Genomic DNA, 27,950 nt, shown 5'->3' on the forward strand with positions numbered 1-27,950 from the left:
ACATGAGCTCTCAAAATATTTTTAATAACTAAGCTTGCCTTTCCAAGCAAATGCACGCCTTCTCAGCTCCTCCACACTCCTGTTACGTATCTCAAAACCAAGCTCGGGCCACGAGGCTGCCCCCCAGGCTCGAGCTTCAACGAACTCCAGCTCAGGGCGGCGTCCCAGGGCCGCTGCTGAGGCCGTTAACTGCCTTTGAGAGCCCTCAAGGCCTTCGGCAACTCTGCACCTGCAGGAGGCGGCACTACCCACACATTAAAAGGAAAGCAGGCGCCCTCTAATCCGCCGTACTCCCTCCCCGCCAGCAGCGCCCCTTTGCAGCGCTGTGGTGGTGTGGCTGTGGAGGACGAGGCGTGTGGCCGCCATGTCTCGCTCGCAGCGCTCTCGCAGCCCTTACTATTTCTTCGTGCGTGAGCATCTGCCCCTGCTGCGGCAGCGCGGCCTGCCCGTGAGCCGAGTGAGCGATGGCATTCCTCACCTCAGCCAGGAGTGGGCGGTGAGGGGAGAGGGCTGTTGTTCAGGGGAGAGGGCTGTTGTTCAGGGGAGAGGGCTGTTGTTCAGGGGAGAGGGCTGTTGTTCAGGGGAGAGGGCTGTTGTTCAGGGGAGAGGGCTGTTGTTCAGGGGAGAGGGCTGTTGTTCAGGGGAGAGGGCTGTTGTTCAGGGGAGAGGGCTGTTGTTCAGGGGAGAGGGCTGTTGTTCAGGGGAGAGGGCTGTTGTTCAGGGGAGAGGGCTGTTGTTCAGGGGAGAGGGCTTGGGGAGAATGGAGGGCGGCCTCAGGGGAAGACCTCTGTGGGATGGCAGCGCCTTTGGGTGCTGAGGGAGCATGTGCTCGTGGGGTGCCCTGCGTTGAAGCCAAACGGCTTTGTGAGGGAGTTATGTGAGAATTGACAGACTCCGTTTGGAAGCAAGGAAACGTTGATTTGTGGGGTTGCTGAAGGGAGAGGTACAGAGGCATTGATGGTTCTCTTTGCTTCAAGCTGCTGACAAAGGAGGAGAAGATGGTCTATGCAGAGAAGGCTCTGAAGTGGAAGGAAAAGAAATCCTTGCAAGCTGCAGCCAAGGAGGTAAAGGTGCAGGAAGGAGCAAGTGGTGTTTGCATCAATGGGGCTAATTGCTCATTCTGAGTACTGTAAACTGATAATTATCAGCCCTTGTCAGGCAGAGACAATTATCTGGAATGTGAATGTGGATGTTACTCACACTTTATGCCTAGATTGCATCGTGTAAGCCTCTGAGGTTTCTGGGCATCTGCCCAAATCTTTTTGCTGCCCTAAGAGCTCACTGTTCGTGTATGGATGTGCAGGACTTTATTAATAGAACTGCAACTCCCTCTTGGTCTCATAGCCACAGAAAAGTCTAGTTACTCAGGGATTTATCAGCTCAGATGAATACCTATCCTAATCAAAGGCAAATGAGCGTTTTGAGGTTTCTTTATCAAAGTTGTGGGAATTGTTGAAGATTTCAGTCTGAAAACTTCCTTCTATGCATCATTAAGTTGAACAAAACAATTTTTTTTAATACTTCTATTACACTTCAGAAGCTTAGCTGAAATTCCTTCCAACTGTGTGTTGATTGAGGTACTAAGATAACCGTTCTCTGTTAGTATTCTTGCCTTAGCCTTCAAGTCTTCAGGCACTTGTATACACACTAAGAATTTGTTCCACTTAGCCATAATGAGCAGTGGACATCCTGTCTTTCTTTGGTAAGAGGTGATGAATTTCATTAGAGTTAGTTGATGGAGTTTTCTCATCTTTTCTAGGGCCCTAAGAATCCAGTACCTGCTCACGTGACTACAGAGACGTACAGAGTGACATCTCTTCTTGATGCCTCTGCTATATCATGGATGAGTGATCAGGGTACAGTGATCTTACAGTAGCCGGTGCTGTTAGATAAAAGCTTGCCTTCTAAAGATATTCTGTGTTGTACCCGTACGAAGATAGTTTTCATTTTGGCAGTAGTTGCCTTTGTCAGATGTGTGCTTGTTCTTAGTGATGGTGTAGGCCCACGAAGACCTTTCCTCGTGTAGTTGGTGCAAATGCTCCTCTGCATCCCTTGAAATAATTCCACTACCTGTTTTTCTTTTAGCTTAATGGGTGTATTGTTACTAATACATTACTTACAGTTCCCTCAGGGCTTTTTGCTCTGACATTTGTGATTTACAAGGCCTAATCCAAGTTTGGGATAATAGAATGTTCGTACTGAGATCCAAGGGCAAGAAGCTCAAACTAATCTAACACCTATATAATATAAATGATATAAATGGGTAAGTACTTGGTCAGTACCTGTGGGACATCCTGGCTAGTTTCCACGTGTCTTGAAAAGCAAGCTTTTTACCATCTGTACCTCGTCTTCAAATGGATGTTTGGATTAGAATTAAGTAACAAACATGTTTTATTGTGGAAAATGATAGATGGTGACACTTGCAATAGAAGTTAAACAGCCAGTTAATAGAAGCTGTATCTGTGCTGTTTGGTCAAGTTTCTGCTCAAGCCTTTTACCTAACTAGTCTCTTGAACATGTCATAGTTATGCAGGCTCAGAAAATAGTAGCTCTGTTGAAAAAGTGTAATATCTGTTAGCTTTCTCACTGCCAGAATCTATGCTCAGCTGTTGCTATAATGTAAACTTGATCAGGTTGATGATGGTGACTTGAGCTGGCATAACTGATCTTTCAGCTGAGTCCGAGATGCGTTTTATGATCTTGCTCCTTAATATTTCTCAGTGAAAGTCTTGCGTGGTTGCCCATACCGGATTCATTTTTTTTCTTTGTGAAAAGAGCTCCACTCAGGAGGTCTGTCTTCCTTTCCCACTGCAGCTTGTGGAAATCAAGATCCATGTAAAGTAGTGCCAGAACTTAAGCTTGGGACAGGTGGTGCTGAGTATCATAGAATCTAGCCTACTACATCATTTTAGTAGAACAAATAAGGTTTTTGTTTACTTGTTTTGATGAGGGGCACAGTGTAAGGGTGGGTACTATCTTTAACTTCAGAAACAGCATTATGTAGCGTTTGTGACTGTTAGTTAAAGTATTGTTTGGTCATTCAAAACCAATAGAAGATACTTTATTTTCTAATTTTAATTAAAGTAACAAAATTATATCTCTTTTTTTCCTTTCAGCTGTGGTTGCAGACATCTTCTATTTCCTGGACATCTACAGTCACGGCAAGCTGCCGTCCCACTGTGATCAGCGCTTCCTCCCTTGTGAAATCGGGTGTGTCAAGTACTCCCTGAAGGAGGGCATAATGGCTGACTTCCATCACTTCATAGATGCAGGTGATTTCCAAGGAAGGGGGGTAGCCTGGAAGTAGTTCATCTTGCTCTGGGTTGAGAGGGAAGTTTTCTAGTGCCAGTTGCTGCTGTGCTCATTAGATTTCTGATATTAAGATAGGTTTCTTTCTTTAGCTACAAGCGATTAGACTTCTACTTTAAATAACTGAGCATTGCTGTTTTCTGCTTGCTTTTGAACATCTACTTAAGTACTTGGTTTGCATGAAGCTTTGTAGAGGGCAGAATAAATCCAAAGGGCACTTCTGATGTTTGTGCTTTATTTCGTGCTGAGGAATGTTTGTTCTGGGCTTAACTTATAAATGCAATGCAATATACTCTTCAAATGAATGCAACTGAAAATATTTTTTTTCAAGAATAGTTGTGGTAGTTGTACAAGGCCACAGGGGAAGGTGAAGCTGCTCCTTTGTATAAATAAAAATCTGCTGCCTATTTCAGAGTTAAGGATCTGTCACTGTGGTGATGGATGACGGTTGTTTCTTTTTCTCCCATTCCTCGTGTTTTTCTGCAGAAGTACCACCACTTGGTTTTCGGTATCACTGCCAGGCTGCTAGTGAGTATCAGTGGAGGAGAAGAAGAGTGCTATGCAAGGCTTTACAGTTTTGGATTCTGCTTATCTGTTCTATATCCAGTTGTTTTGTAAGTCTCACCTGGAAGCTTCCCCTTCTGGGGACTTCCTGTCATCTTTTGAAGAGAAAGGGGTGAGAGGACAGCTTGCTGCAGTCACCTTGCTTATTTCTTGTACCCTCAAACAGCAGAGCTCTTCACTGCTGTGTTTCCCTCGTGACTCTTAAGCAGTGTTTATAGATTGTCTCTTTCCGTTAGTACAATTACTCCCCTTGTGTGCACAGGGAACAAACTTGGCTTATGTTATCCTACGTCAAGTATTTAGATAATGACCTCTCAAAAGGGGTAGATGTGCATGCATCTGCTCACAGCCCAGATTGCTAGCCTTTTTCAGGAAATAAGGTTTTCGTAGCTTCAATTACACATCTTCTCTGTAGGGAAAGAGAGGCATTGTTTTTAAGTATAGATGTATATACATCAAATTACAGAGGAGGGCAGATGGTGGTTTAAGAAACAAAATTTCTCATAAATTAAAATTTTATCCTCTTCACCTTTTGCTAGGTGATGCCACTCATAAGATTCCTCTGTCTGGATTTTGTCTTTCGCGTACTTGCTACCCAGTTGTCATACGTGAACTTCTTAAGTTTGCCCAGCCAGCTGGAGGTGCTTGTCCTCGTTTTTACTGCAAGGTATGATCAGGGTGTAAGGGAACTGTTGAACCACTGATCACCTGAGGTGAGCAGTGAGGCAGCTGTGGGAGCACAGGTGAAGGCAGTGCACCTGTATGACTGGAAGGGGTGGTGTCTGACTCCACCTCTCCCGGACCCCATTTAAGGGCTGACCACCATCAGGGAAGGATCTCTTGTTGCAAGAGATCCCTCCCTTGTGGAGTTTCTTTTGCGAGCTTCAATCTTTGGAAACAGCTGAGTGTTTCTCTTCTTATCAATTGTCTGTTTAGAAGGATTATCCAGAAGATAAAGTATACAATCTCTTTTGACTAACTATACCATTTGGTATTAGTAATTTGTCTTAACCTACACAAGGTCAAAGTAAGGCACTCAAAATCAAAACCTGAGTTCTCTTCCAGTGGGTAATCAAGGAGAGACTTTGCTCTAATGCGCATTCTGTGTGCAAATGAGTGATGGGGGAGGTTGGGACGATGACACACTCAAAGTTTTCTTCCATTATAGAAAGAAATTACCTTACATAAGTTTGGCAGTTGAAACCTGTTTTTTTTGTTTCCAGCTTTTTGCAGGAACTAAAAATGATATGGAACCTAAATAAGCAAGCTTCCTTTTTTGTTCTTTTTCCTTCCACACCTAGCCACACATACAAACCCCTGCTCTGTTAGAGAAAGAAGCTAACCTTTCCAGAAATGAGCGACACAATTTCTGCCTACTTATTCACAGCCTGCGTGTCTGGCTCTGTCTATTGATGAGCATTTCAGACTGTTCTGACACTGTTTGGAATTTTTAAGATTGTACTTAACTTGAGTGTACTGGATAATAGTTGGGTAATCTCGCTTCTCTGAGGATGTTTTTACACTTTAATGACTTTTCACGTGAGAATGCTGTACATCTTATTTTTGCTGAATTGCTGATGAGTGAAATAAAACACTGAGGTTCAGAGGAATTTAAGCATCGTGCCAACTATATATAATTTTTTTTATTCCCCTTGAGCCTAGTGCTAGTTAACTCATAAAAGGAGTGGAGGATCTAGATCTTGGGCTCCATATATAAATACAAGTGCTGTGCATGGAGGGAAAATAACATACAGCAGTTAGTAGAGATGGCTGTAGTATGAGTTAACAGTTAACTTGTCTCCATGTATTAGCCCAGAATTTCTCCTGAGATTTGGTTGGAAGACTGCCTTGGTATTTGATTCCTCTTCAAGGTAATTTTCCGGGAGGTTGTATATAAACATGGACTTTTGTTTTGGGAATGATTTTTTTTAAGTGCAGCCTGAGGTCTTGCAGATATTAAATTATATACTGTACTTATTATGTTCTTGAATGTGACTGAGATTTTCTTTTTCTAGTCTGATGGCAGATTCCGAATCAGCTGGTGTCTTGAACGAATGGCTAGTGTAGCAGGTGGGAAAACAGTTGTTTTTGGCTTTTGTTTCTCCAAGAAAGGAGGGTTATCTGATCATGGACTGCTGTATTTGTCAGAAGGAGTTCAGGTCTCAGGAGTTTCATAAAAGCTGATACTGATAGCTAGAACTGTTGCGTGTGCTTCTTCTCTCCCTCCCCATAAATGCTGCATGGTTAGTCAGCTAACCGGCTAATGAGCAGATGAAGAGTACAACCAGAAAAAGGTGCAGAAGCAGTGAGATTACTGAGAAGGTGAGTGTAGGGGAACAGATGGGGGAACTAGCAGCTTCTGAGGAAAGATGGCCTGTAGGTAGGATATAGTGGAGTAAACTGAGAGAGTATAGGACCTGCCTTGATAAAATGCCAGATATTATTAATATCAGTGGCAGAATAATTTGTTGAGGTTTACGTGACTGTAGGGATAGAAGAAGATGAAGAGTGAACAAAGGCTGGCTGAAAAGAGTGGATGTTATGCTGATGTGGATTTCCTCTGGGCTATAGGTGTTCGGAGATCTCTGGAGCTTCTTACTGTAGAAGACCTGGTAATAAAACTGCACCAGAAGGAATGCCAAAAGGAGCCATCCAACGCTTGGGTGTTTAGAGAGCTAAATGTTGTCCTGTGGGATTTTTCCAGTAATACCAGGTATGTTGGTTTCTTTTTCTGTGGAAATGGGTATTGTTCTGATGTGTCTGGGTGCCTTAAGTGCAGCTTGTGCACAGCTAGGCTAAATTCTTCAGGAAACCATCTCATCAAAAGATTTCTTATCACAGCGTGGCTAAAACAGGAGATGTGCGTTGCTATCTTTCAAAAAAAAAAAAAAAAAAAAGACCGGTGTCTCTAATGCTGAGTCTGGAGCTTGATTTAAAGGACAGTTAAAAAAAGAAAATATATTGTGATACTTGAAGTCATAGAAGTGAGGAGATTCAGAGCCTTGAGAAGCTGGATTTTAGTATGTACCTCACACTGCAACTGTGATGATGAGCTAGATGTGCTTTCTAGTGGCAGAAAACAAGCTCAAGAGTCAAGTTACATCTCACACTTTCCTGAAGGAATTCTTTTTATAATGCTAGAATGCATGTATTTCATAGGATTGTTTTTCTTCTTTTCCTTACATGTCTTGAACAGTAATGTTTTTACTACTTTTGGATCCTTGTGTTCTATTATATAGTACCTAGAGGCATTGCAGAATACTTAGCACTGATACAGTTAACAGTGGAGAAAAGCTGAAGTATGCTTCTGTTATAAAGAAGAATTAATAATTTGATCTTAATTCTATTGAATTTTTTGTCTACTAGCACTTATCCCTGAAAATCTGCTTATGCTATGGACATCTAGATCACTGAGTAATCACTGCTGTTTCTTTCCTTCTGAAAGAAACTACTACTTCACAGTAGAGGAAAGCATTAAAGAGAACGGAGGAAAAAAAAGTACTTCATAACATTTGCAGAATGAAACGGGGATGGTTGTATTAAGAGGGATTTTCGTTGTAGTGGGAAACTTAAAGATAATCAGAATTTAATGGGGTTTCCTTTTGTCTCTGCCACAGTGTCTGGAAGGTTGCTGGTTAAGTGCAGTTCTCAACTCTACATAAGTCATCTAGATCTGTTAGTAAATGTTGGTCATCTGTGTAATTTTAAATGGATGATCACTGAGACAAAAGATAACCTTTGATGTTTGCTCCTGTTCCTTCTGATCAGGCCAACTGTTCGCGTTGATTAAAGATGTAGATACTTAGACAGTAAACCTCCGTTTCATTTTATGTAGGTGCAAGTGGCATGAAGAGAATGATATACTTTACTGTGCTTTGGCATCCTGTAAGAAAATGGCGTGAGTATTTCACAGGAGTTATCTGCAGTGTGATGGCATTTCATTTTGTTACACACGCTTTTTGGCCCCGATTGCTTTGAGCACGGTGATTCTGAATCTTGAGTTTTATTTATTTCTTGCACTTCCAGGACTTCATTCTATTTTCACTTTAGTTTTTGTATTAATACTGTAAAGCAGTATGCTGCTGTAGCAGTTTGGTATAACGTGATGTCTATGATAATATCCATCACTTGGTCATCACTACCTTCGCTATTGGAGAGCTGAAAGAAATGTTCTTTGTTCAAATTCAGTGTTTGTCTTCAGAGGTTTACTAAGCTTCAGTTCGATGGGAAATTCTCAGTATATTTTAGTCCATCTCTAGAAATTTGTATACTGTTTTACATATAATGTAGATACGCAAGCTTCTCTTTTTTAGGTTGAGGGAAGGACAAATAGTTGGGAAAGAAATGCAGTTTAAGATCTCAGTCAATAGTAGTAATATTATTTGAGAGAAATAGTAATTAATTTTTTATTAAAAAAAACAACCAGTATTAAGCAAATTTCCAGTGATGGATTTAATGCTTATGAGTGGTTACATTTGACAGCATGGGGAAGTGACTGTGTTAATTTGATAGAATATGCTGGTGAACTTGGAAGCATTCAGGGTTGTTAGCTGCTTTGACAATATCCTTTTGCCCTCTGTCATCTCTGCGTCTTGATCTGTGGTGGCCTTGTCAGTTGAAGATCTAAGAATGCTGTGTTTCTGTATATAAGCATTACAACCCTATTAACAAAGCTTTTCTTGATTTCTTTATTTCCCTGGTCAAGTTATTGCATCAGTAGATCTTTCGCTGGTTCGTATGGAGTCTCACTGACAGCTGCTCACCTGCCTCTTGAAGACTTGTATTTCCGCTTCAGTCACAATCTGAGGCAACTGATACTGGATGCTGCACGTTTTCAGGTCAGGTTCTTCAAATTGTTTTCCTGTGTTATTTCAAGTTAACTCAAGTCTTCTAGACAGAACACACTTGGTAATTTCGGGTTAGCCATCTTCTGTTTTGGATGCTTTTTTTTTTTGAGGAATACTTGGTAGACTGAGAAAAGGAAAATAATCTCTAGCTGGGCAGTTTCTTGTGGTGTGTTATTTATTACTACTACTCCCAGGTATCACAAATAGTTACGCATGCCACTTTAGAGAAGACTTCTTATTTTGAATGCTTATTTCTTTCTGCAGGAAATGAAGGCCAGGGGTTCTGGAAGGGGTAAATGCATCCTTTCTCCAAGTCGAGTTCAAGATCTTGTCCCTTCTAGATGTGAGTTCGAGATTTCCTCATTTGTAAAGGGAAAGAGAGTATTTAAACATAATCCAGTTGCAGCTTTTTCAAATTTCTGGGCTCAGAAGTTACTGTCTGTCAGCAGCATAGAACTCAGCTCTGCGTGAGCTAGGTTTGTGCAGATATCATTGAATTTCTCTAGATGAAATAACTACACTGTTACTGGACCAAAAACTGCGGTCAGTAGGTCTATACAAAATCAGATTTTTCTCATGAATGCTGCTGTTTTATAACACCTTATTGTTTTGTCATATTTACTTCTTTCTTGCATGTTTAGATGCTTTGAGGCAGGGCAACCTTTAAAATACCATCTCTCTTCTGGAGTTGTACCATTTGACTCTGCACATACTTCTTGCAAGTATTTTGTTACTCCTGGATTTATAAAAAAAAAACTTTGCTCCAAGTCCTCTTCTTGGAGCTAAAATCTTTCTAATATAAAGTATGTGCACTTGATTCATTTGTGCAATATGTGGCTAACCTTCAAAATGGAACAGAATAAGGTTTGCAAGACAAATAACTGTAAGAACTCTGAGTTTGCACCTTATGTTTTTGCGTGGATAACACACACTGAATTAAATGCTGAAACTGTTCTAAATATAAATCATGAGATCTTACATGGACTTGGTGGTTATGGAGGGCAGAACCTGTTTCTCACTTTTCCTGTTAGAAATACTGAACACATTCCACTCCACAGCATATAAAAGAAAATTCCATTAGTTTATGCAAGCTTCAAGGATTTATTTCATTTGTAAACTATTTCATTAGGTGATTCTTCACTCCTTTTGAAGATGTCTTCTTATGGAACAAGTATCACACGCGGAAGAGGAGTCACTCGATGGCTGGAAAATACACGTGACCTGAGCTCATCTTTCAGCCACTGAAAATCTTCTTTACATCTGTATCTTTTTCTTTTTCTTAAGGAAATAAACTGCTGTCTGGAGAAAATGTTGGTTGTCTTTTCATCTTACGTGCAACTTTTGATTGTTCAAGTTCTTGTTGAAATGATGAAACTGTTACTTACTGGACTTAGAGAAGATCTACTGGAAGATGTTTTGAAGTTGTGTCCTCTCTAAAAAGAAATGCTATGGTAGTTCTGTTTCTTAATGGATGGAGTGCAAATTCAAGAGTGATTAGCAACATCATTGAATTAGAAATTCTTTAGTGGCCACTCCAGCTTTAAACAAGTGCTGCTTTATTTTTTTTCTTTAGTAACCCCCTTCACCTCATCTGTATATGGAAGATAAAATTTCAGTGTAACTCTCTACAAATGGAGAGAGCAGTGGAGGTATGACAGGATGCACTGGAGAGTATACAGTGTCATGGTCTCAAAGGATTGCTCAGAATTGGTTTCTTCCACCCACTGAGAACTCGAGTAGTCATTCGATGCAAAAAAGCAGATATTCTATGAAAAAGTGTGGTGACAGTTTGTCAAACGGTTTACGGGCAGGTTCGGCCCGGTTCTGTGACGATTGGTGCGGGGGACCCACGCCCCAGGGAAGGGGGAAAGGGAAAAGGGAGATGGGCCTAGGAACAAAACAGCGGCAGCGATCTGAGGAGGAAAGCTAATTTACTAAATAAGATATCGGAAAGCAAAATAACACAATGTAATACAATATAATTGGAATTAAAGCTAATAAATCAAATAAAATGAGCAAGAGAGAGTGTCCGATAAACCGAAGGCCTTACGCTAACGCTGAAGGCGGACGGCAGCGAGCACCCACTGCTGAGTCGATCCCAAAAGGAAAGAGAGTGTCCCGTGACCGCAGACAGTTTTTATCTTTCCCTCTGAGCGTAAACACGTAAGAACGCAAAGCATCGCAAAGTCCTCTGGGGAATGGAGTTGTTCTTCTCTTCTGAGACAGGTATACCTGGAACTATCGATGATCCACGGAGCTGGAGCATTAACTCTTTAACTCTAAATGCACTACATGATGTTACGATGTGGAATACCAGTACCAAAAATCATAAAACCATGACATTCCACCCCTTATTCCACATCACTACATCATGTTTGATATATATGTATAGAAGAACAGTGATTAACATGCATTATATACACACACACACAACATATATAAGTATATACATGGAATTACCGACTGCACTCGCCCAACATCAAATTCCCTTGTGGTACACACTGAACATCCCCATTCTTCTGCATCACCCACCAAGTGGACCCAGGTCCCTGAGCAAAAACAGTTCCACGGAGAGGTTTGCCCTTTCCAGAAGCTGGAAGGACCCAAACTGCTTTTCCCAACATGTTCTTTACGTGTACTACAGGGACCTTATCTCCCTCTACAGTAGGTAGAGATCTGGATTGGGCAGGACCATCACGATTGATGGATCCTCGAGTGTTGACCAACCAGGTGGCTTCTGCCAAATGCTTCTCCCAGTGCTTAAATGTTCCGCCACCCATTGCTTTCAATGTGGTTTTTAACAACCCATTGTATGTACCTTTCAATTTTACCAGAAGCTGGTGCGTGATAGGGGATATGATAAATCCATTCAATACCATGATCTTTGGCCCAAGTATTTACAAGAGAATTTTTGAAATGAGTTCCATTATCGGACTCAATTCTTTCTGGAGTGCCATGTCGCCATAGGACTTGTTTCTCGAGCCCTAAGATGGTGTTTCGGGCGGTAGCATGGGGTACTGCATATGTTTCAAGCCACCCAGTGGTTGCTTCCACCATGGTGAGCACGTAATGCTTACCATCGCGAGTTCGTGGCAAGGTGATATAATCAACCTGCCACGCCTCCCCATATTTATACTTTTGCCATCGCCCTTCTTCCCAAAGAGGTTTCATTCTCTTGGCTTGTTTAATTGTGGCGCACGTATCACAGTCATGGATAACCTGTGCAATAGCATCCATAGTTAAGTCCACCCCTCGGTCTCTAGCCCATTTATATGTTGCATCTCTTCCTTGATGGCCAGAGGTCTCATGGGCCCAGCGAGCTAAAAATAATTCACTCTTGTGTCGCCAGTCCAAGTCTGCTTGAGCCACCTTAACTTTGGCAGCTCGATCTACCTGATGGTTATTTTGTTGTTCCTCAGTTGCCCGGCTCTTAGGAACATGAGCATCTACATGGCGCACCTTTACAACCATATTCTTTATTCGGGCAGCAATGTCTCTCCACAGTTCAGCAGCCCAAATAGGTTTACCCCTCCGTTGCCAACCATTTTGTTCCCGTTGCTGTAACCACCCCCATAAAGCATTTGCCACCATCCATGAGTCAGTGTAAAGATAAAGCACTGGCCACCTCTCTCGTTCAGCAATATCTAAGGCCAGCTGGACAGCCTTTACCTCTGCAAATTGACTTGGTTCTCCTTTTCCTTCAGTGGCCTCAGCAACTCGTCGTGTGGGGCTCCACACAGCAGATTTCCATCTGCGGTGCTTACCCACAATGCGACAGGATCCATCTGTGAACAGGGCATATCTCTTTTCATTGTCTGGTAGTTCATTATATGGCGGGGCCTCTTTGGCACGTGATACCTCCTCTGCTGGTATTGTTCCAAACTTTTTACCTTCAGGCCAGTCCGTGATCACTTCTAGGATTCCTGGATGACTAAGGTTCCCCATCTGAGCTCGCTGTGTAATCAGCGCAATCCACTTACTCCAAGTGGCATCAGTAGCATGATGGGTAGAGGGAACCTTTCCTTTGAACATCCAGTTCAGCACTGGCAGTCGAGGTGCCAGGAGGAGCTGCGTTTCAGTACCGATTACTTCGGAAAGCAGCTCGAACCCCCTCGTACGCGGCTAAGATCTCCTTCTCAGTTGGAGTGTAGCGCTCCTCAGACCCCCTGTACGCCCGACTCCAGAATCCAAGGGGTCGGCCTCGGGTCTCTCCAGGAGCTCTTTGCCACAAACTCCAAGTGGGACCTTCCTTTCCAGCAGCAGTGTAGAGGATGTTCTTTACATCCTGTCCCGTCCGCACTGGCCCCAGGGCCACGGCACGGGCTATCTCCTGCTTAATTTGCTCAAAAGCCTGCTGCTGCTCAGGGCCCCACACAAAATCATTCTTCTTCCGCGTCACCCGATAGAGAGGGCTCACAATGAGACTGTAGTTTGGAACATGCATTCTCCAAAAGTCCACTACACCCAAAAAAGCTTGGGTCTCTGTCTTACTGGTGGGTGGAGACATGGCAGTGATTTTGTTAATCACATCTGTAGGGATGTGACGACGTCCATCTTGCCACTTTATACCTAGGAACTGAATTTCCTGTGCAGGCCCTTTCACTTTGCTTCGCTTGATAGCAAAGCCAGCTCGCAGAAGGATCTGGATTATTCTCTCTCCTTTCTCAAAAACTTCTCCTGCTGTATTGCCCCACACAATGATATCATCAATGTATTGTAAGCGCTCAGGAGCACCGCCCTGTTCCAATGCAGTTTGGACCAACCCATGGCAAATGGTTGGGCTGTGCTTCCACCCCTGGGGCAAACGGTTCCAGGTGTACTGAACGCCCCTCCAGGTGAAGGCAAACTGTGGCCTGCATTCTGTGGCCAAAGGAATTGAGAAGAAGGCATTAGCAATGTCAGTGGTGGCATACCACTTGGCTGCTTTTGACTCCAGTTCGTACTGGAGTTGTAGCATGTCTGGCACAGCAGCACTCAGTGGGGGTGTGACTTCATTCAGGCCACGGTAATCTACCGTCAGCCTCCTTTCTCCACTGGCTTTACGCACCGGCCATATGGGGCTGTTAAAAGGTGAGTGAGTTTTGCTGATCACTCCCTGGCTCTCTAGCTGACGAATCAAATTATGAATGGGGAGCAAGGAATCCCTGTTGGTTCGGTACTGCCGTCTGTGCACCGTTTTTGTAGCAATCGGTACCTGTTGCTCCTCCACTTGGAGCAACCCCACAACAGACGGATCTTCTGATAGGCCAGGCAAAGCAGACAGCTGCTTAACGTTGTCTGCGTCCACAGCAGCTATTCCAAAGGCCCATTGATACCCTTTGGGATCCTTAAAATATCCCCTTTTGAGGTAATCAATACCAAGTATACATGGAGCCCCTGGGCCAGTCACAATAGGATGTTTTTGACAGTCTTTACCAGTGAGGCTTATTTCAGCCTCCAACATGGTTAACTCTTGGGAACCCCCAGTCACCCCAGAAATATAGATTATGAGAATGAGAAGGCTGCCTGATATCCTTGCAAAGCTGTTCTGTCCTGAAAAGGTCTCAGAAAGCATGAGAAGTGTAACAGTGGATGGAAGGCAAATATATTGCACCTATCTGCCGAAAGACAGTCTGGGGAACCATAAACTGATAAATTCCCGTGCTTCTTGGAAAGATCGTGGCTTGAGCCCTCTTGGAACACATTTTTTTGGGTATGTGAAGTAGGAGGAGAAGAGTGGCAGCGGTCAGCGTGGATTTGCCAAGCCAAAATCATGCCTCACCATCCCACTTGCCTTCCTTGATAGATTTGTGAGTGAAACAAGTATAACAGTGGCCATTTGCCTTGACTTTGGCTTGCTGGATTGTTGAAATGGACTTCTTTTTTTCCTTTGTACACTTCATTACACACGAAATAACTGCTAGATTTCCGAGGTACTATTAGAAGGAGGAAAAAATAATATATAAATATCTTAGCAAGATTTCTTTCAGCAAGCGTACTATTAATGATTTATCAGAATAATACTGTTCTGTTCTTCCCAGTTTGGCGAACAGATCTTGGTAGTCCTGCAGATGGGAAAATGGTTTGTGAGCACTTAAAATCTGGTGTTCTGTTGTTGCTTTCTTTTTCATGCACAGATAAAGCATATGCGTGTGTATTCTTCCGTCTGAAAGCTGAACATAACCAAATAGAAATATACTATTGACTGTCTGGAGTGCCACTCCATTTCTGCTCAGTTCCCATCTTGGGAGGGGTGTGAGTATCAACGTTAGGTATGTATACATTAATTCCTAGGAATTCATTAAGTGTTGTTCACTTCCCCATCTTCTCCCCAAATGTGTTGCAGGCACTGCTTTAGTGGATCACTGGGCAACATTAAATGGAATTGCTGCCATGTTGTTTTAGAGTAACTTTGTTCATCCTTCTGATAAACTGCTGTAAGAGGTTTCTTGGAAAGAAGGTCATTGCCACAAATCCTGAATGAATGAAGCAGCATTAGTGGCAACAAAGTTCCTGACAGTTTTTCAGTGTACACTGACCATATTTTGTGACATGCAATTTTTTGAGACATGTAATACATACATGGATGGGAAAGCACAGGTCTCCAGTTCTGGAGCTGGATTTCCAAGCCAGAGATCTAATAGTCAGGTGTTGGTATATTGAGTAATTTCACTGAATTAAGTAGTTAGTGAAAAAGTAACGTATAAACATTGGCACAACGCTTGCTTTTATCCCCTGGAACGGCCCCAATGCTGCAAAAATTATTTACAAATCAGCATAAATGCTTTAAAGGCCTCTTCTGCCAGCTAAGTTAAACAGCAGGCAACTGCATACTTAAAACATGAGTTTCTAGTTCAATCACAGGGAGATTTTCCCAGGGCCAGGGCTAGGAACACTGATGACACTGTGCTCCAAAGATGATCTCTGCCCTCTTTTTTTTCTCTTCCTTAACCTTATGTAGGAAAAACCTTTCCCTCCTTGTTGCTTATTCATTTTATTTTTCAACCACACATGTGGCCCTAGGAGTGCTATTACTGCAACCTTGTCCTTTTCAGAGTTGATGCACACATTATCTGAATTTTTTAAAAGGATGGACTGTTAAAGGGTGGGTCACAAAGCTGCACGAGAGAAAAGCACACTGTGAAAGAAACGAAAGCAAATGTGCACAGGTTCACTTCTAGCAACACTCACACAGTAATACAAAAGAAATATTCACCTTTGGGGCTAAAAAGCTAGATTCTGCAAAAGTTTGTATTTAAAAGATGAGTTATTTCTTGCAGTCTCACTTGAGACATTTAGTATTAATATATCAGGAACTAGTCTGAGGTATAAATGATTTTGCACAAGAGTGATAGTGACTTTAAAAAGTTATTCTCGTTAAATTCACATCAAGATTTTATATGTTTTTAGTAATGTCATTGGCTCTTCCCATAAATTTAAGAGCAAACCCATTCAGTGGTTCACAAACAGCATAACATAAACTGTTTAATTGGATTTGAACAAGATATAAGAGCCTCCAGAAGACTGAACTGCATCCGCTTTTTTTAACCGTCAGAGAAACCAGCCACCAGTGAGATGCAAAAGCAATCTGATCTGACCTTATCTGCCAGCAGTTCCGGCAGTGACAAACGCAATTAGCTAAGTTAAAGATTTAAGCCTAGACAGCAGTTACCTCCTTTCAAGCTAAACAGACTCAGTTACCTAGACAGAAGATAAAGAAAGAAGCTACACTGAGGGGAAAAGGCAAAGTTGTCCTTTGGAAACACATGGAAGTCTTTAGAAGTATTTTTGATCCTTGTGTCTAGGTTTACAGTAAATTCACTCCGTGGTAGAAGATTGGAAGGAATCTTCCAAGCCAGAGCTACATTTTTATTGAGATTTCTGGGACACCTTCAGTTAAGTTGGCTGCATGAGAAGCAGTGAGCTGGCTCTTGTTCTGCTACACCACGCAGGCTATGCAGGAACTGCAACCACATCCTGAAGATGATTCCCCATCAAGGTGGTCCCCATAGGTAAAGGGAACAGCAAGCAATGTGGCAGACATCACACACCTAGGAGAAGAAAAATCTGGCTAGAACTTAATCAGATCTTATGCTGACACTGCCATTTCAGTTACCCTGCTTCAGATCAAACTTACAGTCTTCCATTGCAGGCAATCATATTTCACAATCCCTTCTGGTAACAGATTAAAATTTTCTTCTACAGTTAATTGTGGTTGTTGCTCTGTTAATTTCCTTTTAGTTTTTAATTTATTCTGGCCAGTGACAAGTACTTTGAGAGAGATCAATAGAAGGCTTAAGGGAGGAAGCAACTCATGCTGCTCACCATGATGATATACATCTGATTGTTTCCAGCTTTTATCTTATTTGAACCGTGGCTCAGCATGCAAATTTTCAATGAAACAAGTATCAGGTACTCGATGAGATATATCAAAACAAACAAACAAACAAAAACCCACAAGAGTCTATACAGATGTCTCAGTTTTGTAACAGACAGCATCATAGAACGGTTTTATCCTTAAAGGTCATCCAGTCCAACTCTCCTGCAACGAACAGGGACACCTCCAGCTCCATCAGGTGCCTGACCTTGGGTGTCTCCAGGGATGGGGCATCCACCTCTCTGGAAAACCAGTTCCTGCTTCTCACCACCCTTATTGTAATAAATTTCTTCCTTATATTCGCTCTAAATCTTTTAGTTTGAAACCATTTCCGCTTGTCCTATCACCACAGGCTCTGCTAAAGAGTCTGTCCTCCTCCTTCTTACAGCTTTAGATAGAGAGGTCTCTCCCAGGTCTCCCTGGAGCCTTCTCTTCTTGGGGCAGAACAGCCCCAGCTCTCAGCCTGTCCTCATAGGGAAAGCATTCTATCCCCAGGAATCTTTTTGCGGCCCTAAGACATGAGCTCTCAAAATATTTTTAATAACTAAGCTTGCCTTTCCAAGCAAATGCACGCCTTCTCAGCTCCTCCACACTCCTGTTACGTATCTCAAAACCAAGCTCGGGCCACGAGGCTGCCCCCCAGGCTCGAGCTTCAACGAACTCCAGCTCAGGGCGGCGTCCCAGGGCCGCTGCTGAGGCCGTTAACTGCCTTTGAGAGCCCTCAAGGCCTTCGGCAACTCTGCACCTGCAGGAGGCGGCACTACCCACACATTAAAAGGAAAGCAGGCGCCCTCTAATCCGCCGTACTCCCTCCCCGCCAGCAGCGCCCCTTTGCAGCGCTGTGGTGGTGTGGCTGTGGAGGACGAGGCGTGTGGCCGCCATGTCTCGCTCGCAGCGCTCTCGCAGCCCTTACTATTTCTTCGTGCGTGAGCATCTGCCCCTGCTGCGGCAGCGCGGCCTGCCCGTGAGCCGAGTGAGCGATGGCATTCCTCACCTCAGCCAGGAGTGGGCGGTGAGGGGAGAGGGCTGTTGTTCAGGGGAGAGGGCTGTTGTTCAGGGGAGAGGGCTGTTGTTCAGGGGAGAGGGCTGTTGTTCAGGGGAGAGGGCTGTTGTTCAGGGGAGAGGGCTGTTGTTCAGGGGAGAGGGCTGTTGTTCAGGGGAGAGGGCTGTTGTTCAGGGGAGAGGGCTGTTGTTCAGGGGAGAGGGCTGTTGTTCAGGGGAGAGGGCTTGGGGAGAATGGAGGGCGGCCTCAGGGGAAGACCTCTGTGGGATGGCAGCGCCTTTGGGTGCTGAGGGAGCGTGTGCTCGTGGGGTGCCCTGCGTTGAAGCCAAACGGCTTTGTGAGGGAGTTATGTGAGAATTGACAGACTCCGTTTGGAAGCAAGGAAACGTTGATTTGTGGGGTTGCTGAAGGGAGAGGTACAGAGGCATTGATGGTTCTCTTTGCTTCAAGCTGCTGACAAAGGAGGAGAAGATGGTCTATGCAGAGAAGGCTCTGAAGTGGAAGGAAAAGAAATCCTTGCAAGCTGCAGCCAAGGAGGTAAAGGTGCAGGAAGGAGCAAGTGGTGTTTGCATCAATGGGGCTAATTGCTCATTCTGAGTACTGTAAACTGATAATTATCAGCCCTTGTCAGGCAGAGACAATTATCTGGAATGTGAATGTGGATGTTACTCACACTTTATGCCTAGATTGCATCGTGTAAGCCTCTGAGGTTTCTGGGCATCTGCCCAAATCTTTTTGCTGCCCTAAGAGCTCACTGTTCGTGTATGGATGTGCAGGACTTTATTAATAGAACTGCAACTCCCTCTTGGTCTCATAGCCACAGAAAAGTCTAGTTACTCAGGGATTTATCAGCTCAGATGAATACCTATCCTAATCAAAGGCAAATGAGCGTTTTGAGGTTTCTTTATCAAAGTTGTGGGAATTGTTGAAGATTTCAGTCTGAAAACTTCCTTCTATGCATCATTAAGTTGAACAAAACAATTTTTTTTAATACTTCTATTACACTTCAGAAGCTTAGCTGAAATTCCTTCCAACTGTGTGTTGATTGAGGTACTAAGATAACCGTTCTCTGTTAGTATTCTTGCCTTAGCCTTCAAGTCTTCAGGCACTTGTATACACACTAAGAATTTGTTCCACTTAGCCATAATGAGCAGTGGACATCCTGTCTTTCTTTGGTAAGAGGTGATGAATTTCATTAGAGTTAGTTGATGGAGTTTTCTCATCTTTTCTAGGGCCCTAAGAATCCAGTACCTGCTCACGTGACTACAGAGACGTACAGAGTGACATCTCTTCTTGATGCCTCTGCTATATCATGGATGAGTGATCAGGGTACAGTGATCTTACAGTAGCCGGTGCTGTTAGATAAAAGCTTGCCTTCTAAAGATATTCTGTGTTGTACCCGTACGAAGATAGTTTTCATTTTGGCAGTAGTTGCCTTTGTCAGATGTGTGCTTGTTCTTAGTGATGGTGTAGGCCCACGAAGACCTTTCCTCGTGTAGTTGGTGCAAATGCTCCTCTGCATCCCTTGAAATAATTCCACTACCTGTTTTTCTTTTAGCTTAATGGGTGTATTGTTACTAATACATTACTTACAGTTCCCTCAGGGCTTTTTGCTCTGACATTTGTGATTTACAAGGCCTAATCCAAGTTTGGGATAATAGAATGTTCGTACTGAGATCCAAGGGCAAGAAGCTCAAACTAATCTAACACCTATATAATATAAATGATATAAATGGGTAAGTACTTGGTCAGTACCTGTGGGACATCCTGGCTAGTTTCCACGTGTCTTGAAAAGCAAGCTTTTTACCATCTGTACCTCGTCTTCAAATGGATGTTTGGATTAGAATTAAGTAACAAACATGTTTTATTGTGGAAAATGATAGATGGTGACACTTGCAATAGAAGTTAAACAGCCAGTTAATAGAAGCTGTATCTGTGCTGTTTGGTCAAGTTTCTGCTCAAGCCTTTTACCTAACTAGTCTCTTGAACATGTCATAGTTATGCAGGCTCAGAAAATAGTAGCTCTGTTGAAAAAGTGTAATATCTGTTAGCTTTCTCACTGCCAGAATCTATGCTCAGCTGTTGCTATAATGTAAACTTGATCAGGTTGATGATGGTGACTTGAGCTGGCATAACTGATCTTTCAGCTGAGTCCGAGATGCGTTTTATGATCTTGCTCCTTAATATTTCTCAGTGAAAGTCTTGCGTGGTTGCCCATACCGGATTCATTTTTTTTCTTTGTGAAAAGAGCTCCACTCAGGAGGTCTGTCTTCCTTTCCCACTGCAGCTTGTGGAAATCAAGATCCATGTAAAGTAGTGCCAGAACTTAAGCTTGGGACAGGTGGTGCTGAGTATCATAGAATCTAGCCTACTACATCATTTTAGTAGAACAAATAAGGTTTTTGTTTACTTGTTTTGATGAGGGGCACAGTGTAAGGGTGGGTACTATCTTTAACTTCAGAAACAGCATTATGTAGCGTTTGTGACTGTTAGTTAAAGTATTGTTTGGTCATTCAAAACCAATAGAAGATACTTTATTTTCTAATTTTAATTAAAGTAACAAAATTATATCTCTTTTTTTCCTTTCAGCTGTGGTTGCAGACATCTTCTATTTCCTGGACATCTACAGTCACGGCAAGCTGCCGTCCCACTGTGATCAGCGCTTCCTCCCTTGTGAAATCGGGTGTGTCAAGTACTCCCTGAAGGAGGGCATAATGGCTGACTTCCATCACTTCATAGATGCAGGTGATTTCCAAGGAAGGGGGGTAGCCTGGAAGTAGTTCATCTTGCTCTGGGTTGAGAGGGAAGTTTTCTAGTGCCAGTTGCTGCTGTGCTCATTAGATTTCTGATATTAAGATAGGTTTCTTTCTTTAGCTACAAGCGATTAGACTTCTACTTTAAATAACTGAGCATTGCTGTTTTCTGCTTGCTTTTGAACATCTACTTAAGTACTTGGTTTGCATGAAGCTTTGTAGAGGGCAGAATAAATCCAAAGGGCACTTCTGATGTTTGTGCTTTATTTCGTGCTGAGGAATGTTTGTTCTGGGCTTAACTTATAAATGCAATGCAATATACTCTTCAAATGAATGCAACTGAAAATATTTTTTTTCAAGAATAGTTGTGGTAGTTGTACAAGGCCACAGGGGAAGGTGAAGCTGCTCCTTTGTATAAATAAAAATCTGCTGCCTATTTCAGAGTTAAGGATCTGTCACTGTGGTGATGGATGACGGTTGTTTCTTTTTCTCCCATTCCTCGTGTTTTTCTGCAGAAGTACCACCACTTGGTTTTCGGTATCACTGCCAGGCTGCTAGTGAGTATCAGTGGAGGAGAAGAAGAGTGCTATGCAAGGCTTTACAGTTTTGGATTCTGCTTATCTGTTCTATATCCAGTTGTTTTGTAAGTCTCACCTGGAAGCTTCCCCTTCTGGGGACTTCCTGTCATCTTTTGAAGAGAAAGGGGTGAGAGGACAGCTTGCTGCAGTCACCTTGCTTATTTCTTGTACCCTCAAACAGCAGAGCTCTTCACTGCTGTGTTTCCCTCGTGACTCTTAAGCAGTGTTTATAGATTGTCTCTTTCCGTTAGTACAATTACTCCCCTTGTGTGCACAGGGAACAAACTTGGCTTATGTTATCCTACGTCAAGTATTTAGATAATGACCTCTCAAAAGGGGTAGATGTGCATGCATCTGCTCACAGCCCAGATTGCTAGCCTTTTTCAGGAAATAAGGTTTTCGTAGCTTCAATTACACATCTTCTCTGTAGGGAAAGAGAGGCATTGTTTTTAAGTATAGATGTATATACATCAAATTACAGAGGAGGGCAGATGGTGGTTTAAGAAACAAAATTTCTCATAAATTAAAATTTTATCCTCTTCACCTTTTGCTAGGTGATGCCACTCATAAGATTCCTCTGTCTGGATTTTGTCTTTCGCGTACTTGCTACCCAGTTGTCATACGTGAACTTCTTAAGTTTGCCCAGCCAGCTGGAGGTGCTTGTCCTCGTTTTTACTGCAAGGTATGATCAGGGTGTAAGGGAACTGTTGAACCACTGATCACCTGAGGTGAGCAGTGAGGCAGCTGTGGGAGCACAGGTGAAGGCAGTGCACCTGTATGACTGGAAGGGGTGGTGTCTGACTCCACCTCTCCCGGACCCCATTTAAGGGCTGACCACCATCAGGGAAGGATCTCTTGTTGCAAGAGATCCCTCCCTTGTGGAGTTTCTTTTGCGAGCTTCAATCTTTGGAAACAGCTGAGTGTTTCTCTTCTTATCAATTGTCTGTTTAGAAGGATTATCCAGAAGATAAAGTATACAATCTCTTTTGACTAACTATACCATTTGGTATTAGTAATTTGTCTTAACCTACACAAGGTCAAAGTAAGGCACTCAAAATCAAAACCTGAGTTCTCTTCCAGTGGGTAATCAAGGAGAGACTTTGCTCTAATGCGCATTCTGTGTGCAAATGAGTGATGGGGGAGGTTGGGACGATGACACACTCAAAGTTTTCTTCCATTATAGAAAGAAATTACCTTACATAAGTTTGGCAGTTGAAACCTGTTTTTTTTGTTTCCAGCTTTTTGCAGGAACTAAAAATGATATGGAACCTAAATAAGCAAGCTTCCTTTTTTGTTCTTTTTCCTTCCACACCTAGCCACACATACAAACCCCTGCTCTGTTAGAGAAAGAAGCTAACCTTTCCAGAAATGAGCGACACAATTTCTGCCTACTTATTCACAGCCTGCGTGTCTGGCTCTGTCTATTGATGAGCATTTCAGACTGTTCTGACACTGTTTGGAATTTTTAAGATTGTACTTAACTTGAGTGTACTGGATAATAGTTGGGTAATCTCGCTTCTCTGAGGATGTTTTTACACTTTAATGACTTTTCACGTGAGAATGCTGTACATCTTATTTTTGCTGAATTGCTGATGAGTGAAATAAAACACTGAGGTTCAGAGGAATTTAAGCATCGTGCCAACTATATATAATTTTTTTTATTCCCCTTGAGCCTAGTGCTAGTTAACTCATAAAAGGAGTGGAGGATCTAGATCTTGGGCTCCATATATAAATACAAGTGCTGTGCATGGAGGGAAAATAACATACAGCAGTTAGTAGAGATGGCTGTAGTATGAGTTAACAGTTAACTTGTCTCCATGTATTAGCCCAGAATTTCTCCTGAGATTTGGTTGGAAGACTGCCTTGGTATTTGATTCCTCTTCAAGGTAATTTTCCGGGAGGTTGTATATAAACATGGACTTTTGTTTTGGGAATGATTTTTTTTAAGTGCAGCCTGAGGTCTTGCAGATATTAAATTATATACTGTACTTATTATGTTCTTGAATGTGACTGAGATTTTCTTTTTCTAGTCTGATGGCAGATTCCGAATCAGCTGGTGTCTTGAACGAATGGCTAGTGTAGCAGGTGGGAAAACAGTTGTTTTTGGCTTTTGTTTCTCCAAGAAAGGAGGGTTATCTGATCATGGACTGCTGTATTTGTCAGAAGGAGTTCAGGTCTCAGGAGTTTCATAAAAGCTGATACTGATAGCTAGAACTGTTGCGTGTGCTTCTTCTCTCCCTCCCCATAAATGCTGCATGGTTAGTCAGCTAACCGGCTAATGAGCAGATGAAGAGTACAACCAGAAAAAGGTGCAGAAGCAGTGAGATTACTGAGAAGGTGAGTGTAGGGGAACAGATGGGGGAACTAGCAGCTTCTGAGGAAAGATGGCCTGTAGGTAGGATATAGTGGAGTAAACTGAGAGAGTATAGGACCTGCCTTGATAAAATGCCAGATATTATTAATATCAGTGGCAGAATAATTTGTTGAGGTTTACGTGACTGTAGGGATAGAAGAAGATGAAGAGTGAACAAAGGCTGGCTGAAAAGAGTGGATGTTATGCTGATGTGGATTTCCTCTGGGCTATAGGTGTTCGGAGATCTCTGGAGCTTCTTACTGTAGAAGACCTGGTAATAAAACTGCACCAGAAGGAATGCCAAAAGGAGCCATCCAACGCTTGGGTGTTTAGAGAGCTAAATGTTGTCCTGTGGGATTTTTCCAGTAATACCAGGTATGTTGGTTTCTTTTTCTGTGGAAATGGGTATTGTTCTGATGTGTCTGGGTGCCTTAAGTGCAGCTTGTGCACAGCTAGGCTAAATTCTTCAGGAAACCATCTCATCAAAAGATTTCTTATCACAGCGTGGCTAAAACAGGAGATGTGCGTTGCTATCTTTCAAAAAAAAAAAAAAAAAAAAGACCGGTGTCTCTAATGCTGAGTCTGGAGCTTGATTTAAAGGACAGTTAAAAAAAGAAAATATATTGTGATACTTGAAGTCATAGAAGTGAGGAGATTCAGAGCCTTGAGAAGCTGGATTTTAGTATGTACCTCACACTGCAACTGTGATGATGAGCTAGATGTGCTTTCTAGTGGCAGAAAACAAGCTCAAGAGTCAAGTTACATCTCACACTTTCCTGAAGGAATTCTTTTTATAATGCTAGAATGCATGTATTTCATAGGATTGTTTTTCTTCTTTTCCTTACATGTCTTGAACAGTAATGTTTTTACTACTTTTGGATCCTTGTGTTCTATTATATAGTACCTAGAGGCATTGCAGAATACTTAGCACTGATACAGTTAACAGTGGAGAAAAGCTGAAGTATGCTTCTGTTATAAAGAAGAATTAATAATTTGATCTTAATTCTATTGAATTTTTTGTCTACTAGCACTTATCCCTGAAAATCTGCTTATGCTATGGACATCTAGATCACTGAGTAATCACTGCTGTTTCTTTCCTTCTGAAAGAAACTACTACTTCACAGTAGAGGAAAGCATTAAAGAGAACGGAGGAAAAAAAAGTACTTCATAACATTTGCAGAATGAAACGGGGATGGTTGTATTAAGAGGGATTTTCGTTGTAGTGGGAAACTTAAAGATAATCAGAATTTAATGGGGTTTCCTTTTGTCTCTGCCACAGTGTCTGGAAGGTTGCTGGTTAAGTGCAGTTCTCAACTCTACATAAGTCATCTAGATCTGTTAGTAAATGTTGGTCATCTGTGTAATTTTAAATGGATGATCACTGAGACAAAAGATAACCTTTGATGTTTGCTCCTGTTCCTTCTGATCAGGCCAACTGTTCGCGTTGATTAAAGATGTAGATACTTAGACAGTAAACCTCCGTTTCATTTTATGTAGGTGCAAGTGGCATGAAGAGAATGATATACTTTACTGTGCTTTGGCATCCTGTAAGAAAATGGCGTGAGTATTTCACAGGAGTTATCTGCAGTGTGATGGCATTTCATTTTGTTACACACGCTTTTTGGCCCCGATTGCTTTGAGCACGGTGATTCTGAATCTTGAGTTTTATTTATTTCTTGCACTTCCAGGACTTCATTCTATTTTCACTTTAGTTTTTGTATTAATACTGTAAAGCAGTATGCTGCTGTAGCAGTTTGGTATAACGTGATGTCTATGATAATATCCATCACTTGGTCATCACTACCTTCGCTATTGGAGAGCTGAAAGAAATGTTCTTTGTTCAAATTCAGTGTTTGTCTTCAGAGGTTTACTAAGCTTCAGTTCGATGGGAAATTCTCAGTATATTTTAGTCCATCTCTAGAAATTTGTATACTGTTTTACATATAATGTAGATACGCAAGCTTCTCTTTTTTAGGTTGAGGGAAGGACAAATAGTTGGGAAAGAAATGCAGTTTAAGATCTCAGTCAATAGTAGTAATATTATTTGAGAGAAATAGTAATTAATTTTTTATTAAAAAAAACAACCAGTATTAAGCAAATTTCCAGTGATGGATTTAATGCTTATGAGTGGTTACATTTGACAGCATGGGGAAGTGACTGTGTTAATTTGATAGAATATGCTGGTGAACTTGGAAGCATTCAGGGTTGTTAGCTGCTTTGACAATATCCTTTTGCCCTCTGTCATCTCTGCGTCTTGATCTGTGGTGGCCTTGTCAGTTGAAGATCTAAGAATGCTGTGTTTCTGTATATAAGCATTACAACCCTATTAACAAAGCTTTTCTTGATTTCTTTATTTCCCTGGTCAAGTTATTGCATCAGTAGATCTTTCGCTGGTTCGTATGGAGTCTCACTGACAGCTGCTCACCTGCCTCTTGAAGACTTGTATTTCCGCTTCAGTCACAATCTGAGGCAACTGATACTGGATGCTGCACGTTTTCAGGTCAGGTTCTTCAAATTGTTTTCCTGTGTTATTTCAAGTTAACTCAAGTCTTCTAGACAGAACACACTTGGTAATTTCGGGTTAGCCATCTTCTGTTTTGGATGCTTTTTTTTTTTGAGGAATACTTGGTAGACTGAGAAAAGGAAAATAATCTCTAGCTGGGCAGTTTCTTGTGGTGTGTTATTTATTACTACTACTCCCAGGTATCACAAATAGTTACGCATGCCACTTTAGAGAAGACTTCTTATTTTGAATGCTTATTTCTTTCTGCAGGAAATGAAGGCCAGGGGTTCTGGAAGGGGTAAATGCATCCTTTCTCCAAGTCGAGTTCAAGATCTTGTCCCTTCTAGATGTGAGTTCGAGATTTCCTCATTTGTAAAGGGAAAGAGAGTATTTAAACATAATCCAGTTGCAGCTTTTTCAAATTTCTGGGCTCAGAAGTTACTGTCTGTCAGCAGCATAGAACTCAGCTCTGCGTGAGCTAGGTTTGTGCAGATATCATTGAATTTCTCTAGATGAAATAACTACACTGTTACTGGACCAAAAACTGTGGTCAGTAGGTCTATACAAAATCAGATTTTTCTCATGAATGCTGCTGTTTTATAACACCTTATTGTTTTGTCATATTTACTTCTTTCTTGCATGTTTAGATGCTTTGAGGCAGGGCAACCTTTAAAATACCATCTCTCTTCTGGAGTTGTACCATTTGACTCTGCACATACTTCTTGCAAGTATTTTGTTACTCCTGGATTTATAAAAAAAAAACTTTGCTCCAAGTCCTCTTCTTGGAGCTAAAATCTTTCTAATATAAAGTATGTGCACTTGATTCATTTGTGCAATATGTGGCTAACCTTCAAAATGGAACAGAATAAGGTTTGCAAGACAAATAACTGTAAGAACTCTGAGTTTGCACCTTATGTTTTTGCGTGGATAACACACACTGAATTAAATGCTGAAACTGTTCTAAATATAAATCATGAGATCTTACATGGACTTGGTGGTTATGGAGGGCAGAACCTGTTTCTCACTTTTCCTGTTAGAAATACTGAACACATTCCACTCCACAGCATATAAAAGAAAATTCCATTAGTTTATGCAAGCTTCAAGGATTTATTTCATTTGTAAACTATTTCATTAGGTGATTCTTCACTCCTTTTGAAGATGTCTTCTTATGGAACAAGTACCACACGCGGAAGAGGAGTCACTCGATGGCTGGGAAATACACGTGACCTGAGCTCATCTTTCAGCCACTGAAAATCTTCTTTACATCTGTATCTTTTTCTTTTTCTTAAGGAAATAAACTGCTGTCTGGAGAAAATGTTGGTTGTCTTTACATCTTACGTGCAACTTTTGATTGTTCAAGTTCTTGTTGAAATGATGAAACTGTTACTTACTGGACTTAGAGAAGATCTGGAAGATGTTTTGAAGTTGTGTCCTCTCTAAAAAGAAATGCTATGGTAGTTCTGTTTCTTAATGGATGGAGTGCAAATTCAAGAGTGATTAGCAACATCATTGAATTAGAAATTCTTTAGTGGCCACTCCAGCTTTAAACAAGTGCTGCTTTATTTTTTTTTCTTTAGTAACCCCCTTCACCTCATCTGTATATGGAAGATAAAATTTCAGTGTAACTCTCTACAAATGGAGAGAGCAGTGGAGGTATGACAGGATGCACTGGAGAGTATACAGT

The 27,950-nt window shown here is 41.9% G+C and overlaps 2 protein-coding genes across 2 annotated transcripts; both read left to right on the forward strand.

Annotated features, from left to right (window-relative positions):
* The first annotated feature begins 364 nt into the window (after positions 1-364).
* LOC136053342 (protein maelstrom homolog) lies at positions 365-9,965 on the forward strand. Its single transcript, XM_065744106.1, has 12 exons — positions 365-496; positions 978-1,064; positions 1,760-1,856; positions 3,117-3,272; positions 3,796-3,837; positions 4,413-4,540; positions 5,889-5,943; positions 6,445-6,586; positions 7,709-7,771; positions 8,579-8,711; positions 8,985-9,063; positions 9,850-9,965. The coding sequence occupies exons 1-12, from the start codon at positions 365-367 to the stop codon at positions 9,963-9,965; spliced, it is 1,230 nt and encodes a 409-aa protein (XP_065600178.1).
* A 7,991-nt stretch (positions 9,966-17,956) lies between these two features.
* Positions 17,957-27,517, forward strand: LOC136053343 (protein maelstrom homolog). Its single transcript, XM_065744107.1, has 12 exons — positions 17,957-18,088; positions 18,530-18,616; positions 19,312-19,408; positions 20,669-20,824; positions 21,348-21,389; positions 21,965-22,092; positions 23,441-23,495; positions 23,997-24,138; positions 25,261-25,323; positions 26,131-26,263; positions 26,537-26,615; positions 27,402-27,517. Exons 1-12 carry the CDS (start codon positions 17,957-17,959, stop codon positions 27,515-27,517), a joined length of 1,230 nt encoding a protein of 409 aa, XP_065600179.1.
* The last annotated feature ends 433 nt before the right edge of the window (positions 27,518-27,950 follow it).

Source organism: Cyrtonyx montezumae, unplaced genomic scaffold (genome assembly GCF_038088225.1).
Source record: "Cyrtonyx montezumae isolate F1298 unplaced genomic scaffold, pur_monq_1.0 scaffold_3, whole genome shotgun sequence".
In the NCBI taxonomy this organism is placed as follows: domain Eukaryota; kingdom Metazoa; phylum Chordata; class Aves; order Galliformes; family Odontophoridae; genus Cyrtonyx; species Cyrtonyx montezumae.

Bases quoted from the DNA above. Each gene is read 5' to 3' on its own strand.
- LOC136053342 (XM_065744106.1), top strand. From the start codon at position 365: ATGTCTCGCTCGCAGCGCTCTCGCAGCCCTTACTATTTCTTCGTGCGT. The intron at 3,838-4,412 runs GTGAGTATCAGT...ACCTTTTGCTAG, and splicing joins GTATCACTGCCAGGCTGCTA to GTGATGCCACTCATAAGATT. The intron at 5,944-6,444 runs GTGGGAAAACAG...TCTGGGCTATAG, and splicing joins ACGAATGGCTAGTGTAGCAG to GTGTTCGGAGATCTCTGGAG.
- LOC136053343 (XM_065744107.1), top strand. From the start codon at position 17,957: ATGTCTCGCTCGCAGCGCTCTCGCAGCCCTTACTATTTCTTCGTGCGT. The intron at 24,139-25,260 runs GTATGTTGGTTT...CATTTTATGTAG, and splicing joins GATTTTTCCAGTAATACCAG to GTGCAAGTGGCATGAAGAGA. The intron at 26,264-26,536 runs GTCAGGTTCTTC...TTCTTTCTGCAG, and splicing joins TGGATGCTGCACGTTTTCAG to GAAATGAAGGCCAGGGGTTC.